The following is an 18362-nucleotide window of genomic DNA, read 5'->3' on the forward strand; positions in this document are numbered from 1 at the left end:
CGCCTCTGCAGTCTAAACACTTGACCGATTTTTATAAAAAACTAATTCCAAATACATTTAAGTAAAATTTTACCTAGGTAGGTCAATTAAAATACTAATGTATTTTTGTCTTAAATTTACACTATTGCTACAATGAAACAATTATAACGGTTTAAATCGCGGTATTTATTTTAGATTATATTATATAGATTTTTGGATTTTTATTCTATAGTATCAAGATCGCTAGCGTCGCAGTATCAGTGTTGCTATATGAGCGACGGTGGCGCCCTCATTTATTTTCATCTCTTTTGTGTCGCACTGTATGTGACTTGAGACTTCTGTCATATTGACATTGTCTATATAGGTACCTACGGCCTACCTGAAAAAAATAAAAACAAGTTTTGACATTAGCTGATTAAATAATTTTCTAGCATTTTTATTATATTTTCTTATTATTAGACAATGCTCCTTACGAGACTTGGAAGTGTTATTAAATTAATAATATCTAGGATGTGAGTGCGTACTGCAGATTTCTGGCAGCGCTTTTACCCTCAATTGCTATTCTTTTTCATTCCAGTTCTTTGTGTGCGTCGTGTCAATTGAAATAATTAGATTTGAACTATTATTTTACCTTGATCAAGAGAAAAATGTTTAAGTACCAAATCAAATCACTTATATTACTTTTTCTTGGAAAATGTGCACTATGTATCTCTGATATGACTGAAAGTTCATTTGGAAAATATAACGAGGGTCTTATAGCTGCATTTGGCGACTTTAATTCTGATGAACTTACTGATGCCTTTATAATAAACGGGTCTAGTATAGAAGTGCTTTTGGCTCATGATAAAGAACCATTTTTACGCCCTTCTTCTTATATCTGCAATTTTAGTAATGTTTTAATCACAAGCATAGTACCAGGTGACTTTGATGGAGATGCCTACATGGACATTCTTTTTACTACTCAACTTCAAAATGAAACATCCTCCCTACACGAGGTGAGAATATTATGGGGTGGTATGCCTGACCTTAATTGCACAGATGCAGTTTTAATAAAAGCTATAACATTAGGCCAACCTCTAGTTATGGATTATAACCGTGATATGATATTAGATCTTTTTGGAATAAATTCCCAGAATCAAAGAGTCTTTTGGGTCTTTGATAATTCAAGATCAACACCCCTAGAGATATTGATGAATGATGGAAATAATAAAGAAATAAAATTACCACACTCACACTCCTTCTTAGATGTCAATGATGATAATGCTGCTGATTTATTAGTAACTACAAAGCTTGATGTAGAAGTTTGGTTGAATGAAGAGCCTAGTGGATTTAAATTCAATAACAGCATAGAGCTCCTTGTTGGATTTGCAACTATATATGGTCAAGTATTATTTATTGATGTGGCACTTTCTGGGGAGTTCTTTTTAGTTGTACCTGTTTGTTATGATCTTGGTTGTATAAACAGTACAATTCTTATATATGACAACAAGCAATGGCATGATTTGCAAGTGGACTTTAATGATGGAAAAGGCACAATGTGGCACTTCATTCCACCTCGAGATGAGCCTTACCTAGACACAATAACAATGCGAAGTGGCGATTACAATATGGATGGTTACCCTGACATTCTAATGACTCTTAGCCCTTCAAATAATAATAATGAGACAAGAGTTTTCTTAATGCATAATGTCCCATGCAATCTACCGGGATGCAAATTTCACAGAACTTTTGAAATTCAGTGGGAAAAATTTAACTCTTTTGGTAACAATGTTGTTATGGCAACTTTTTATGATTTCTACATGGACGGAGTGTTGGATGTTATTTATGTTCAAAAGAATATGACCACAAACAAATATGTTATGAAAGCTTTTCGGAATGAATTAGAATATGATACAAATTTTATTAAAGTTATTGTTGTTACTGGACTAAGTAATAAAAAGGTGCCTACAATAAATGGTACATTATACACTCGAAAAGTTACTTTTGGTAAGTTTTTTAAATTGTTTTATTATTATGGAGTTTTAGCTCTAATCTAGCTACAAAAATATTATTTTTATTATTTACAACAAAAATTAAAATTTTCTTGTAAAACATATTTATTACATAATAATTTATCATTTGTACAATCCCACTTTAGAATACAAAATTTAGAATATTGATTAACTTTTTAATTTTAATATTTAAATTTTTTATAACTTTTCAGGAACTAATTTACCTGGCCCAAAGATTGGATACAACACCTGGTCTCAAGAAGGTACTTATAGAACTGGAGTTTGTGCTCAACTTCCACAATCAGCATACTATGCTTTACAATTACCCTATTCTATATTTGGTTTGGACCGTACTCCTAACTTTGTGGACACACTTACTGTAGGACTTTCTGGGTACTCTAAAAGCTGGACACAAATCATTCCTAATTCTCAAATTGTTTTAATTCCTGCACCACCCAATGATCCTTCCCAGTGGAGAGCTCAGTTATTTGTGACTCCCAGCAAAGTTATTCTTAAAAGTGTCTTCGTTTTAACTGCTATCATTATTGTAATTATTGGATGTGTTCTGTATTTGCATTGGAAAGAAAGAAATGATAGGCAAGATATTATAGAAATTGATGAGAAAACATATGTTAAATTATAGGTTTAATCATTATCTATAAGTAAAAATAATTTTAGTTTGGAAACTGTGATTAAAATAAATTATACTTGTTTAATCCTAGAAATATAAGTAAAGTATTGCATTATTGTTATCAACTAATATGTATATTATACTTATTATACTCACAAAAAATTTACACACTCTTTTTAAAACACACAATAATTACTATATTTTGTTTAAATTGGTGAGTGAATAAAAAATTATTTGGATTATTATTGTTCATGAGTGAAGTCAAATAACTAATGTAGGGAAAATATACTATATAAAATCTTTGATTGTTATCAGTTTTAAATTCATAGAGAATTACTTTCATAGCTTTATATTTAATGTTTGTGGTTTGTTCGTAGTTTGGTATGTTTGTATGTTTAATATAATTTTGTATTGTAATTAAACTAGATTAAAGACTGTTTTTCACATATTTGTTGAAATAAAAACAAAAAATGAATTTCAATTATTTTTAATCATAGTTATATAAACTTTATTACATCAACCCAAAAAATATGTGAAGCAATATTTTTGATTAGTTCAATGTTTGTGCTTCTTAGATTTTTCTTTCTTCTTTTCTAGTTTTTCCAATTTCCTAGAACAATAAAAACAAATATTAGTGCATTAGCATGAAATCATACTTAATTACAATCTTGTTATGAATGTAATGGTATCTGCTTTATTGGACTTTAAAGAAATAATATCAGCATTGCCTATAGCACACATACTTTAACAATTTCTTCTTTTGCTTTTTAGTCAGCTGACTAATGAGATCTGTTTCAGTGAGCGATGATGTGTCATTCTCAACTATTTTAGTGGCAGCAAGCGGCATGGCGCCGGGTTTCATCACAAGTCCAGTATCACGCATTTGTTGCATCAATGTGGGAACATCAGGCTTTTCTTCCTCTTCTTGTGGTGTTGATGCTGAAGCTTGCAGCGCACGAGCCTCACTCATAGATAAAGTGTACATAGTACACTCTTTGTCTGAAATCAAATTATTTATTGCACATCATTTAAAATTAAACAACACACATGCAAAAGTAATATATCAAATAATATCATGAAATTTACCACACAACATGTATTGTAATAACAAAAAACAAAAGTATTACCTGTATTTATATGACCCCATTTGTGACACTTAATACAACGCACATTTCTGACCAAGATTCCAAATGGTTGATCTCTGATTTCATTGTCACCCTTGCAGTAGCTTTCTCTTGGAGCATTGTATTTTCTTTGCCATTCAAATTTATATTCTGGCTCATTGTCTTCACGTTCCCGTTCCTTTTTAACACCTGGTGGTGGCTCATACATAAAATTTAAGCTTAGCTTATCTTTGCTATCCTTACTGAGTAAAGCTCTAAAAAAGAAGATACACATAATATATGTACATAAATAATTCTGATGACAATATATACTTTATAGCTATTTATATTGTATAGTATTAATTGTTTAATGAGCCAATCTATAATGGCAATCATTATTGAATGAGATTTGACAAGACCAAGTTATTGTATGAGTTATAAATATGAAAATATATCCTGTAATCATATTGTCATAGATACCTACAATTAAATTATTTCTTTATTTATTTTCTATAATTTCCCAATTATACTTATTATTCACTTACTTGTTTTCATGTAATTCTTGTTCCTTTTCATACTGTACACGTAATTCCTCTTGTTTCTTTTTGTATGCTTCTGTTTTCTGTTCTGCCATCCATACCTTTTTTTAGAACAATAAAAATTAGTTTATTTTAAAATTTAAAAAGGGTATAATACTATATTAATTATTAAGACTATGTACTAGGTCTGAGTCAAATTAAATTAATTTCATGGTCAATCATTTTTACAATTATTAATATTCTTGTTATTTGTTATTTCACAACAATTTTATTTCCGAGATTTATAATTTAATGTTATGAAACAATATTATCTATTCCTTTTAATTATAATGGTACTAGCGGTCCGCCCCGGCTTCGCCCGTGGTACATGTTTACGTTTTCTCTACATAAAAACTATCCTCGTACTTCAAGGAATATAATAAAAAAAGAATTATCGAAATCGGTTCAGCCGTTCTCGAGTTATGCGCTTACCAACACATTTTGCGATTCATTTTTATATATAAGAAGACTAGCGGTCCGCCCCGGCTTCGCCCGTGGTACATATTTACGTTTTCTCTACATAAAAACCATCCTCGTACTTCAAGGAATAAAATAAAAAAAGAATTATCGAAATCGGTTCAGCCGTTCTCGAGTTATGCGCTTACCAACACATTTTGCGATTCATTTTTATATATAAGATATATGAATATAATATATGGATGAACAAACTCACTCTTTTTAAATTATCTCGAGAAGCAGGATGGAAGAATTTTTTACACATATAATTGTTAAATCCTTTCCCCATCTTTGAATTTTAAATTTATCTCAAACTATAAATATAAACAAATAATGTACGACTCTTCTCTGAAATATTCTAATTCTAGCAGACGAGAGTTAAGTAATAAAATTTACTTTGTTTTTATCTTCAGAATTCAATTTACTTTTTTAATGAAAAAATGATAGTTATGATCATGATATGTCAATTGTCAACTTATAAATAGTTTAATGACTCTTATTCCCTCAGAGGAATAAACCTATATTGCTCTGAGCTTATTCCTCTGAGTTTAATAGCATCTACAGACGCTCCGATTTGGTTGGTGCCAACCATATCGGAACCGACAAGGCAACCATTCCAACCTCAGAGGAATAAACCTATAGAGTACTTGTATCGAGCGTATACAATTTACATATATTTGTTTCTCTCTATCTAAAGAAAACGTCGTAAGAAAGAATGAGATAGCTATAGACTACAAGCTACGTTTCAACATAGTCATGGCACCATTTTTACTATAGGTACGTATTTAGATAGATAGAAGGTGATAGTGATGGGATGTGCTTCAATCGATAAAATCGTGAATGCATTTTGCATTTACGGTTTCGTGAAATAATAAATAATAAAAAAAAAACAAAATTAATTATAAATTTCAGTTGAATACATTATTTGTTTAATTCTACGAATATAATAAATGCGAAATTATGCGAGAATGGATAACTTTCTCTTTCACTTTTTACTTTTGATCCCGTAAATCCCACAGGAATGGGAACTATGCGGGTTTTTCTTTGAAAACGCATGTATATTAAGTATGTATTTCAATAGTAGTTTCTCATCTATGAGAACTGTCATTTAATCAACCGTTTAATTTTCACATAGTTACACATTTAAAGTAAATGTGTAAAAAAATTTCCAAATAAAAATTCACTCACACACAAATGTATTTATTATCTAAAGGAACAAAAAAAAACGTAAGCGTAAGATTGCACAATTCTAGAGTATCCATCTTGATAACACGCAGGCTCGAAATGCAGTGAACACAATCTAGCAAATTTCGACGGCGTCCAATCTACACGTCTCATGTTTTATACCCATTTTTTATTTAGCTCTGGAAATCTAAAACAAAATGAATTTATTAATAATCTAAAAGAGAAACAACAAACTAAACAGATAAGTCAAATAAAACAACCACGTGGTATTTTTTATTTTCCTGCTGTAGAAAATTTACATCAATTATTTGCTACAACAACTACATATAAATCTGATATAAGAAACAAAATAAATAAATCAACGTTAATATGAAATAGATTTTTTGTCATAAATCGATAATATACGCTAGATGTGTTACAACACTACGGTGGTAAACAAAATGCCAAACTTGATAATATTGTGACATTTTTTAAAAATTATTTAATTCTTTTGTATTCCACAACCCCATAAAGTGGGTAAATGTTACAGTTACAACATAAACTTATAAAAAAGCGCTTGATAAAACCTTCAAATAGGGTTAGAACATAAATATTTATCAATTTGCTGAAAATCACTTACCGATGGAAAGATATTTTTTCATTGTTTTCATCCAAAACTCCCATTCGACTAGTAATAGCCGGTAGCTAAACATACAATAGTCATTTTAGCACACTGACAAATAAAAAGAAACACTATACACTTTATATTTTCTAAATATTTCGTTAAAAACACTTGACGCACTGAGCCCACCAGCTGGTTGGAAAACAAACTGACTGCCGGCGCGCTACGTTTGAAGACAGTGCAGATACTCTATCGCTATCTCAATCTGACTTATGCTGTTATTGACTAAGAGTAAGTAGATTAGAAAATATGTATTTTGTTCTGTCTCAATATAAGAACTCTATAGGTTTATTCCTCTGAGATTCCAACATTGCTACAGATTGTCCGACGGTTGGACTTCCAGCTGTCAGTTGACCATAGAGTAATATGTCAGTTGACCATAGTACGAAGAGAATGGGCTAAATTCTACTATAGAAATAGAGAAAATTACAGTCATATGCGGCTCTTACAACTTATTTTTTAAGGTTTTTAATGTAGCCGCACTGTCAATTTTTTTTATACTTCTAACATAATAAAATACGCTTGATTTCTGGCATCTCTATTTGCGTAATCTTTGTTACTTAAGTCCCACAAACAGGGAAAGTCTTTATATAGTTCCAGCAATTTTATTAATATGTCACGTTCGGTGACCGTAAGGGCGTATTCAGAAAGAAAGCTTGAAACTTATAAGCGCTTTTCGGCGCTTGTCATGTTCATATATTTTCCTGTCAGTGCTGTCAACCCGCGCAGGAAAATATATGAACATGACAAGCGCCGATAAGCGCTTATAAGTTTCAAGCTTTCTCTCTGAATACTCCCTAACTCCCTCGGCGTTCATGTTGACGTCCTACACCGGCGGCGTTGCGAATGTGAATGAGCCAATTACCTATATTAATCTATGGAATGAGCCGATTTGGTCGGAACAAAGCTTCCAGACGTTCCAATTTGGTTGGATCGGATAGGAAGTTGGTTTGGTCGGAATTGCTGGCGCATCCGACCACGTCAAACCAATATTAATAATAATTATGTCGGACCGACCGCTCTCCACACTTTCCGATTTGGTCGTGGTCGGATGGTTGGCACCAACCAAATCGGAGCGTCTGTAGATGCATTAATGAGCTACGAGCACAGAGTAAATACTAGATACCACAGATTAAGTATTAGTTACTACCTTAGAGTATATATTAATACAATAGTATAGAGCGCGTGTATTGCACAAATTGCATAGTGCGCATCGTAGGCACTAGGCAGATGAGCTATAGATACTATATCGATGTGTGTGTGACAAATAGGGATGGGTAGGTATCAATTGCGTGTTGAACTATCGATAAGTTATGTAAATAAATATGTATCATAAGTAAATTTTTTTTTTGTTGTGTTTACCAACTGAATTAAGTTTGTTTATTCCATTTGAATATTTCTTCTATTAATAGGCATGACGACAGTATCCATAAATGATCGTATTAGTGTTTTTAAGGGAAAATGTATAATAGATAAATTACATATAGTGACTTAGAAATCTTAAAAACATTAAGATTAATGAGATTATCAATAAAATAAAACATTGAAATACTGCAGTTGGCCATTTTGACTAAAACACGCGTGACGTCACGCTTAAGTAAACAACTCACGTCAGATGTTTTTTGTTGTTATGAATATGTTGAGAATACGCATTTTTATTTATTTTCTATTGTTTCACGTATGCTTTATCGACTCAGAACAGAAATATAATTGCGAATTCACGAATACATGGTTCGGGGTTCTCCGCGCCAACTTTATACAATCATTTCTTATTATTTTCTCGCTTAAAATAATTACTAACACATTTTTGAGCATTATTTTTATGTGGATTCACACTGCAATACTGCACACCACTTATAAACTTTGAAATTCGTTTCTATAACACATATTAAATAAATATTTTTTTAATTTTCTTCGCAATGCGTACAAATAATTACGTATTTACCAAAATGTGACGTCACGCCTACGCCATGACACCTGCGAGCTGTTTTGGCACAGTTAATAAATATTTTTTGGAAAATGGCTTTTATCTTCGTTAAATTTAAGTATATTACCGAAATATAGGGTTTTTCTTGTATAGTAAACGTATACACACATTATGGAAGAGGATTTCAAAATCTTTCGTCATGCTTGGAATATCAAAAAAACGTGAGTACTTTTTAAATAATAAAGTTAATAAAATGTCGGGTTTAGAGCTATTTCTTTAATAATAAATCAAACAATAATTAACAGTGTTTTAAAATGTTAAATAAAAATAAGAAATAATTCACAATTTAAAATGATAATATAATAAATATAATATTAAAAAAAAAATTATTTCATTTTTTCCATTCTACTATCAAAATCTTCAAAATCAATTTAGCGGTTCAGAAAATATGTCGTAAAATTACATACTTTACATTTACACTATAATACATTCGCATTCATAATATTAGAAAGTGTATCATACAAAACACACCACAAATTTATTTATATTAATACATTTTTAAAAGAGTTTTAATTTTAAAGTTAAATAAATAATTTGTTAAAATATAGTTCTTCTAGTAAACTTTATATCGAGTACAGCGTTGATCAGGTCACATCACTACGATAACATGGCGGCAGTGAGGCGCGCGAGCAAGCTTGCGCGTGTCCGCCTCCCACCTCCCCCTCACCCCCGCGATGCTAGATTTATTTTCATAAAAATAAGTATAACAATCGACTTACTGATGAAATATGATAGTGGATTCCAATTTTGTGTATTTTCTAGTATCGTTTTTGCAAGATAGAACTGCATATTTCACCATGTTTATTCGTAAATATGAAAAAAAATCCAGAGCAACGCACTGCGTGAGCACTCAACCACGACTGCGAGCGCTCGCGGCGGGAGCGTCGTGTTGTTCTCACCTGTGCCTACTGTTCCCACTTGGTTGTTCGCACTCTATAGATACTATCTATACTCTAATGTTAGGCGTCCATTACAGGCGGATCGGGCCGGGCCGCATCGCAACGGGCCGTCTCTAATGGACGCGCTGTTTGCTCCTGCGTCCACCTGTACGGGGCGCGGCGGATCGCCTAGGCGGATTTTATCTAACAGACGCTCGCCGCTCACATCCGCCTGCCTGCGTCCACTAGGCGGATCGGGCCGGGCCGGGCCGCAGCGCACCGCCGGCAGAAATCCGCCTGCGAAGCGATATCCGAAAATGCGTTGCGGCCCGCCCCGGCCCGATCCGTCGCTAATGGACGATGTTTCATACAAAACATAGGCCGGCGTATTTTTGCGTTGCGATGCGGCCCGGCCCGATCCGCCTAGTGGACGCCAGCCATAAGGTTACTACGTAGGTAACTAGAGATAACAGCGACAGAAGGCCAGATGTGGTCTTTGGATATATGTATAAGGATTTCTTCGCATTGGGCCTTAAAACATAACCATGCCCTAGGTATTGGGTACTAGGTACATAATAATAAAAAGATATTGTAAAATCTCTTCGTGTTTGATCTTAATTTATGCGCAGTTAGTCTCCGTTGGAAAAATTTTTCAATGTCTTTTCGTGAATGGGCTACTTTTATGACCGCGGTACATAATAATTACTCTGTGGTACTGACTAGTTATAGGTACTTGTGAATTGACATTTGCTAATTGTTTGGCTCATGTTTGACATAGAGGCTTGGGAAAGATTTATTCTTCAATTTTTTAATTAGATTTTGCAAAGGGATTTGCATCCGTATATATTGAATTTATAGCATTTTGCAGTTATTTTTTCACGAAGTCACAGTTGTAAAGTATTACCTTAGAATTAATTCGTAGAAATGGCGGATGGAGTACAAATACTTAGACGCAATCGTCCGGGATCTAAGGCGAAGGTAATTTTAAAAACACCTTCAATAATAAGAAACTATGTAAAAAATCGGTTAAAAAAAAGAAATATGAATTATGACCTAGTTATGATTAAATCTGGATGTGAGTAATAATGAAATTATTAATGTTTTATAGGATTTTTGCCGATGGCCTGATCAACCGTTCGAAGAAATGGACAATACTCTCGCTGTTCAACAATTAATTCAGCAAACAATTCGCCGCGATCCATCAAATTTAGAGGCTATTTTAAAAATGCCAGAAGCTCAAGAAGAAGGTGTTTGGAAATATGAGCATTTAAGGTATCCAATAGTGGTTTTTATTTTCAGTAAAAAGTATTATGTGAATATATTTTCTGTGTGTAATTGGAACTTTCTTGCACTTCTTATTGTTAAATGTATTTAAAAATAATAATGTATTATTATTTCAGACAGTTCTGTATGGAACTGAATGGTTTGACGGTTAGACTGCAAAGTGAGTGTAAGCCAGAAACATGCACTCAAATGACTGCAACAGAACAGTGGATTTTCCTTTGTGCTGCACATAAAACACCAAAAGAATGTCCGGCCATTGATTACACAAGGCACACACTAGATGGTGCTGCTTGTCTACTAAATAGCAACAAGTATTTTCCAAGCAGGTAACATTAAAAATTTTTATTATAAATATTTAATATTTATATTTATCCATACTAATATTATAAATGCGAAAGTAACTCTGTCTGTCTGTTACTCAATCACGCCTTAACTTCTGAACCAATTTGCATGAAATTTGGTATAGAGATATTTTGATACCCGAGAAAGGACAAAGGCTACATTTTACCCCGGGACATAGGATAGGTTTTATCCCGGAAATACCACAGGAACGGGAACTATGCGGGTTTTTCTTAGTGTCCGACCGAAACTGGTTTCCAGGCCGAAACCGAAACCGAAACCGAATGTTCGGCCGTGGCTTCAGTTTCGGCCGAAACCGAAACCGAAACCGAAACTCACGTGGTCTAGTATGAAATTTCTAAAAATACTGAACTTTGGTGCATTTTACCTATTATTTTGCCTTAATTAGGGCATGAAAGGAAAACACAGTATATTGTTGTAATCATTTATTTAATATAAAATAAAAAAATAATATTTTTAAAATATTAATGATAACAAATTTAATTTTTATTATTTTTTCAAATTAAGTTCTCGGTAAAATCAGTCATCTAAATCAAATCAGTAATTGTTACTGTTACTTTAAATACTAAGTTTTGGTATTTTGAGATCTTTCTCTTTATTAAAGAGTCTTTAATACTTTGGATTGGTATTTGTACTTAGAAGAATAATAAGTCTCTTTTAGGTACCTCTTATATAAAAATAATAATTATTAATTACATTTACACCCAGTTCCAATCTCAACATAGATAATCAAAAATTGTTTCCACCAGTGTGGGTCAACCAACGCTTTGACAGCGTCCGTCAAAGCGTTGCCGAGGAAAACGAAGTTAGGCGAGCGTGAACGTGTGTGAACTAAGTTCACTGAACTTGCGAAATAGGTAAGTTTCGGTTTCGGCAAAAGTTTCGGCCGATTTTGGCCGAAACCGAAACTGCGGCCGAAACTTGATTTTTGGCCGAAACTCGGCCGAAACCGAAACCGAAACCGAAAGTTCGGTCGGACACTAGTTTTTCTTTGACTGCGCGGGCGAAGCCGCGGGCGGAAAGCTAGTATTCATATATACTGTAATTATGTAGTATATTGATATATACTGTTCAGGGTTTAAATTTGAGTTGTGCTTACAGAATTTTATAAAATGCTTACAGAAGACAAGTTTATAATATATTTGTGTTAAATATTGAGGTCAAAATTGTTATATACAGTGTAAACTCTATATAACGACACTCCATTTAACGTCAAACTCCGTATAACGTCAAGATTTCTCGACTTTGGTTGGTTTATATTGTTGTCTATACAATAATACACTCCATATAGCATCACGCTCACTCTAATTAACGACCACAATAAGACATTACCACTAGGAACTAGGACTAGGAAGTACTGACTAAGTTGCCGAAATCAATGAAAATGTAGTTGTTTACATTCTTTTTTACTGACATACCGAAGATTCTCAGAAATGCAGTCGTAGAAAAATAAAGAAAAAATTCTGCATGTCGAAGAAAATGGACGATCTGCCAAAAAATTGAAGAAACCTCAATATGAAGACCTTGATCAAGCGATGATAACATGGTTTCATAGGCAATGTCAAAATAATATTCCTGTCTCTGGACCAATCATGCAATTTTCCCTTTCTCTCCATTTAACGACCACTCTCTATAACGTCGAAAAATGCACGGTCCCTTAAGTGACGTTATATAGAGTTTACACTGTATTTGTTTGTTTTCAGAGTAAGCATCAGAGATTCATCTGTTGGCAAATTGGGATCTGTATGTAGAAGAGTGTACAGAATATTCTCCCATGCTTATTTTCACCACCGTGCAATATTTGATGCTTTTGAGAAAGAAACGCACCTCTGTAAAAGATTTACATACTTTGTTACTAAGTACTCAATAATATCAAAAGAAATTTTGATTCTTCCGAAGCTTGATGATGAGACCCCAATAAATCAGCCTGTTGGTGAATCTGAAGCTTAAAATCTCATAAGTATTTTAAGATGTTTGAAAAGTTTCTTATAGAAACACTATCATTTACTTGTAGTATTTAAAAAAATACCAGTTCTATTTATTACACTTTGACGATTCTAATAATAGTGACTGTTATTTGATTAGAAATAATGTAAAATTAAGTTATCATGAAATACGTTTTCCTTGTATGTGTATATGTGACGGCTGGCTTGTGAAGAGTTAAATCTGTAGTGTCTCTTGCAATATGAACAATCACATTATGTTGGTTTTAAGTAATACTAAACCATTTATAGTAGAAAGCATTCATATTATGTTAGATTATAAGTTCATTTATTGAAATATTGTTAATTTGTATGTACATTTTATGTCTGTACTTCAAATGGAAAATTTCAGAAGCTGTAAGCACAAAACAAGTGTAGTAACAAAAATAATATTGATCATGTAACAGATTAAAAAGTTCATGAAAAACATCATTTTATTTAAAAAACGACAGGTTGCACTCCGGGAGTGCCGGCAGAAGTGAAAACTTGATTATTAACGTTGAGCATGTTTGATATCCATCCGTCTTACGCTTTTTCGATCAGGTCACGTGTCCTGACGCGAGTTTAAGATTTTATACCCAACGCCGCTAAAGAAGTTTTCACTTCAAAAATAACTTTAAATGGAAAAGTGTAAGTTCTAAATATATAATCATCTATTTATAACTACATGATGTATGTATTCATAATATAGAAATGGTAGATGCATAAAAATGTACTTGAATAAAAATCTTTTTATGAGCTCTCATATTTATTAATATAAATATTATAATATAAAATTTACTGTAAGTCAATAAAACACATTTAAAAAGAACATGATATTATTTTTATTTAACATTCTTATGTTTAAATGGTTTTTTTGTCTTATGTGGCTGGTTTTGTTTAGAGAATTGTTCTTGTTCCCAAAATTTCTTCCCATGTAATGTTTGGTATCTGGAAAGAGAAAATTAATTTGAAATGCTTCATAGTCAATATTCATTTGAAAATATATAAAAAAAATATATAAATTATAAAAAGGTACTATATAGTGTTTCTATAAAAAGGTAAGGTAACTGGAGAAAAACAGGTATTTCTTTAGAAATTTGCGGCACGAATTAAGGGGGGGAGGGGAGGGAAAGGGAGGGGGGAGGTAAGGGGAGACCCCCTATAAAGTGGGGGGGTGAGGAAACCCCCCTATAAATTGGGGGGGTGAGGAAACCCCCCCTTCTATTTTTTTTTAATTTTTTTGAGATTATATTTATACTAGCTTACCGCCCGCGGCTTCGCCCGCTTTGACTTAAACCTAATAAATTATATACTAAAACCTTCCTCTTGAATCACTCTATCTATTAAAAAAAACCGCATCAAAATCCGTTGCGTAGTTTGAAAGATTTAAGCATACAAAGGGACATAAGGATAGAGAAAGTGACTTTGTTTTATACTATGTAGTGATGTAGTTAGAAATATAACGAAGATTAATGCGGCGATTACACCTAACGAGTACAGTGGCGAGTCAGTGTCCTCGGCCGAGTGCTCGGTTGGTATAAACACTTCAACGAGTGCTCGGCCGAGTACTCGGCCGAGAAGAGCGGCGAGACAGTCACTAGAATCCCAATTTGTTTACTCGGCCGAGTACCCACTCGCTATCCCGCTCGGCAGGTATAAACACGCACTCGTCGCGTCACTCGGCCACTCGCCACTCGTTCGTTTCGTCATTGTATTTTTTTAAAGAATTATTATTTTTATTTATTATTTCTAATAAATCCCACAATTCGTTAATAATATCTGGTAACAGCCGATTTAAAACCCGTTTAAATTCTTTTTTTTTCGATCCATTGCAGACGTCCGCGTCGTGATCAAAACTGAACTGACTCGCCACTAGTGAAATACGTGTAAACACCCACTCGGTTCGGCAACTGTCTCGGCCGAGAGCGTATTTACTGACTCGCCACTGTACTCGTTAGGTGTAATCAGCGCATAAGGGCTTTCTTGACTGCTCCGGCGCTGCAGAACGCGCCTCCGACTTTTTTAATACACTCTAGTGTATGACAGACAAGTACCACGTGGAATCGGGGTGGACAGATTCGTTTCTGTGATTAACAATTTGTATGCAATATACATACAATAAAAACATTTTTTTTAAATAATTATTTATTCAAATCTTGTATACATGTTTGATACAATTTACAATGGCAATGAATGGATCCATTTTATTTTTTTCCACCCATCGTCTCCACATACTCTTTATTATCACCGAAGTTTGCTGGGTGGTTATAGTTATCTTTTTTAAAAAATCTTTTTACAACATGCCACTGGGACTCAAATGGGTCAGAGGCAACAAATGGGTTGTCTGGGTCTGAGTGATTACCTTTTTTATGAACATACCCATATTGCCCCAAACAATCATATGCTCGCCAATTATAATCCGTATGAATTCTTGTCCCCTCAGCAACATGCTTTTGAATGAACTATGGTTTTTAATATGTACATTAAGACATTTGTTATCTCTTTCAAACACAATTCTTGTAGTTTTGTCAATGTAACTCAAACAATTTTGAACATAATCTCAAAAATTAAAAAAAAGATTTCTCTGTAATTACACGTTTCCGCACGAAAAGCCGCTAATGTATGTTTCGGGGCATCATTACCGATCGATAAAAATTAAAATCGCGCCGAAATTCGTGCCGCACGTTTCTAAAGTCAACCCGAAAAACAAAAGCTAAATATAATAATATAAATAAAATTATTATGAGAGATAATATGAGAATCTTTACCCAAGTGGAGTATCTATTGGTTGCTCAACTGATAACAAAATGTGTATCACTGGTATTTGTCTCTTCACTACTATTGTTTCAAGTCCATCTAGCTTCGGCTCCCAGTACTCTTCCACACTAAAATCAAAGTGTGATGAAAATGAAATATGTGTCAATAATATTATTGATTTCTAAAATCACTCATTAATATTCCTTCAGTCAAGAAATTACCTTTTAGATGTCAGTTTCGTAATTTGGTGTGGGATTGCGAATTGCCTTTTTAATATTTCCGCACTTGAGATTGCTTTAGGTATTGCAACTCCAGCCCCACTCCATACGACAGCTGTTGCTGCTTTATCCTCTAGAATGCCCGAAGCATGTGACAATAAATTCACCATTTTACTTCCTCCTTTTACCTATAATACAAAAACATCTCTTGTCTAGTATAACCGGAGGATATAAAACGATTTCAAACTCTGGTTTAGTACCTAACCAATACCTGCATCCAAAGGAAGTTTTCAGGTAAACCATTTATTGGGATTTTACTTCTTTCCATTTCTTCCTCAACATTTTTCCCTTTGAAATAATTTTCCATTTTGTATTTAATATTAAAGATCCATTAAAATAGTAAACAATTTCGCTAAAAAATAATCTGATTTTAAACTGTGATTTTAAATTAAATATTGTTGAAAAAAGCAATCATGAGACATGAACCAGTGGGTCGACACTTAGAACATCGTTTTGGTTAGGATTCCATTATCAAGCAATTTTAAACTTCATTCAATTGACATAGAGTTCAAATTATTTTGTACTTTTCCAAGACCTAAGGGCGAGTCTGGCATGCCAACATTTAGAAAAAATAAAAATATTTCTAATGTTGGCCTCTCCGATGTAATCATATATTATAAGATTTAATATTTTAGTTTTAATTATTTATTATTATTTCTTCTTTTTTTTTAAACCTTATTTTTGTACATTTTAATTTTAAGCTAGTACATTTATAAATTATTTCTTTCTTTCTTCGATTTCTTGTCAATGGTTAAGACTTAAGCATAGACAACGTCTTGATGTTGATTCGTTGTTTGTTAATTTGAATTCAAAATGGCGTTTTGTTTTGTTTTGGTGGAAGTTAAACAAAATTTGTTCTTCATAAATCGTAGATTTTGTTATTTACTCAGTTAATCAAAGTGTACATTGAATTTGTTAATTTGTAGTATTTCTGCCAAAAGTGAAAAAAGAAGAAAAAGTGTTATGTGTAAACAATGTTAAAATCTTTGTGTGTACTTAATAATTATTTGATTTATGACTTAATATTTGCAATATGTACCCAATGACTGTTCTATAAGGAAGATAAAACATAATAATTACATAACAATTTATGAGAAAACTTCTCTATTACGTCATGTTCTGGCTGTAGAATCAATTGGAGAGATATTATTATGTCCAAAGAAAACAACGGCTTATTCATATACAATTCCAATATGGCGATCCGAACGGCAACGATATATTATTGGTATCGAAATTTAGAACGAGATTTTAAAATAGAAATCCCGCAAAATGTTTCAAGGAAAAGTATAAAATATGAATCAACTGTATTCACATAATATTTAAGCCGTTAACCGAATTAAGTCCTACATGCCTAAATAAAGATATTCAGCAAAATTCAAATGGAATTAACCATTTTTGCCTATTAAAGTGAGTTTTAATATTATATAAAAATGTTATTATATAATTATAAATATTATATTATAATAAACTTATTGATCTACATTGTTGGTGTTTTATTTTTAATTTCCTATAAATTTGAATAAGGATGAGAACTAGTAGTGGTGTACCCAACATCGAAAATTTTATCGATATCGATATGAAGTTTTATCGATAATATGCACTCAAAAAGACATCACTAGCACGTCAACTTTTAAATGTTGGCAGCAATGTGTGTCATTTTTGACGTAAGTGAGCTTATGTTGGTATATAACAATGAATAAGGAATCACATGGAAGCGACATACCTACAAAAAAAGTGTGGCCGGCGCCATATTGCTTGTAACACAAGATGGCGGTGTTTAGTGCCGAGAATATATCGATAAACATTACTATGTTTATCGATATATATATTATATTAAAAATAATATTAATATATATTTTTTTATTTAATTAAACTTTATTGTACAAAATATAGAAGTAAAATTACAAATGGCGGAAAAAAATGACAATGCCAATTAATAAAATTAAGTATGACGATGGCTGCTCGTGACGGTAACACCTATACAGGGTTACTTGTAAAACACTTACTTGCTCTATGTAAAACACCAGCAACCTCGCAGTACAAGATAACATCATAAGTAGGTAACAACATATTTTGTTCTACGACTATTGGCATAACGCAATAAATTATTTTTAGGTGATTTTTAAGCTTTTATTGTACTCTCCTAACATTTGTAAGTCTATTTTCTATTCATTATCGAAAGGACGACGCGACGCCCCCTTCCCCCTCTCGTTCGCAGGGATGAGCGTAGAGTTTATAATAATCAAACGGAAAATTAAATGAATATTTAT

At 32.8% G+C, this 18362-nt stretch overlaps 4 protein-coding genes across 4 annotated transcripts; 2 read left to right on the plus strand and 2 right to left on the minus strand.

The window, feature by feature from the left end:
* The first annotated feature begins 359 nt into the window (after positions 1–359).
* LOC149485829 (T-cell immunomodulatory protein) lies at positions 360–3706 on the plus strand. Its single transcript, XM_089699140.1, has 3 exons — positions 360–491; positions 557–1965; positions 2183–3706. Exons 2-3 carry the CDS (start codon positions 627–629, stop codon positions 2611–2613), a joined length of 1770 nt encoding a protein of 589 aa, XP_089555266.1. The 5' UTR covers positions 360–491; positions 557–626; the 3' UTR covers positions 2614–3706.
* Positions 3075–5186, minus strand: LOC149485830 (corepressor of RBPJ and splicing regulator). Its single transcript, XM_089699142.1, has 5 exons — positions 4956–5186; positions 4250–4344; positions 3729–3979; positions 3345–3600; positions 3075–3211 (listed from the first exon to the last, which is right to left on the minus strand). Exons 1-5 carry the CDS (start codon positions 5025–5027, stop codon positions 3157–3159), a joined length of 729 nt encoding a protein of 242 aa, XP_089555268.1. The 5' UTR covers positions 5028–5186; the 3' UTR covers positions 3075–3156.
* Positions 5187–10197: 5011 nt separating this feature from the next.
* Mob4 (MOB kinase activator 4) lies at positions 10198–13886 on the plus strand. Its single transcript, XM_089699143.1, has 4 exons — positions 10198–10427; positions 10558–10721; positions 10850–11059; positions 12797–13886. The coding sequence occupies exons 1-4, from the start codon at positions 10374–10376 to the stop codon at positions 13041–13043; spliced, it is 675 nt and encodes a 224-aa protein (XP_089555269.1). The 5' UTR covers positions 10198–10373; the 3' UTR covers positions 13044–13886.
* Positions 13740–16491, minus strand: Rpp25 (ribonuclease P protein subunit Rpp25). The gene is made up of 4 exons (XM_089699144.1): positions 16304–16491; positions 16036–16220; positions 15826–15942; positions 13740–14005 (listed from the first exon to the last, which is right to left on the minus strand). The coding sequence occupies exons 1-4, from the start codon at positions 16397–16399 to the stop codon at positions 13900–13902; spliced, it is 504 nt and encodes a 167-aa protein (XP_089555270.1). The 5' UTR covers positions 16400–16491; the 3' UTR covers positions 13740–13899.
* Positions 16492–18362: the final 1871 nt, after the last annotated feature.

Source organism: Colias philodice, chromosome 9 (assembly GCF_061535455.1).
Source record: "Colias philodice isolate Cphi_HAF_F1 chromosome 9, ilColPhil1 Martin Lab GWU primary, whole genome shotgun sequence".
NCBI classification, from domain to species: Eukaryota; Metazoa; Arthropoda; class Insecta; order Lepidoptera; family Pieridae; genus Colias; species Colias philodice.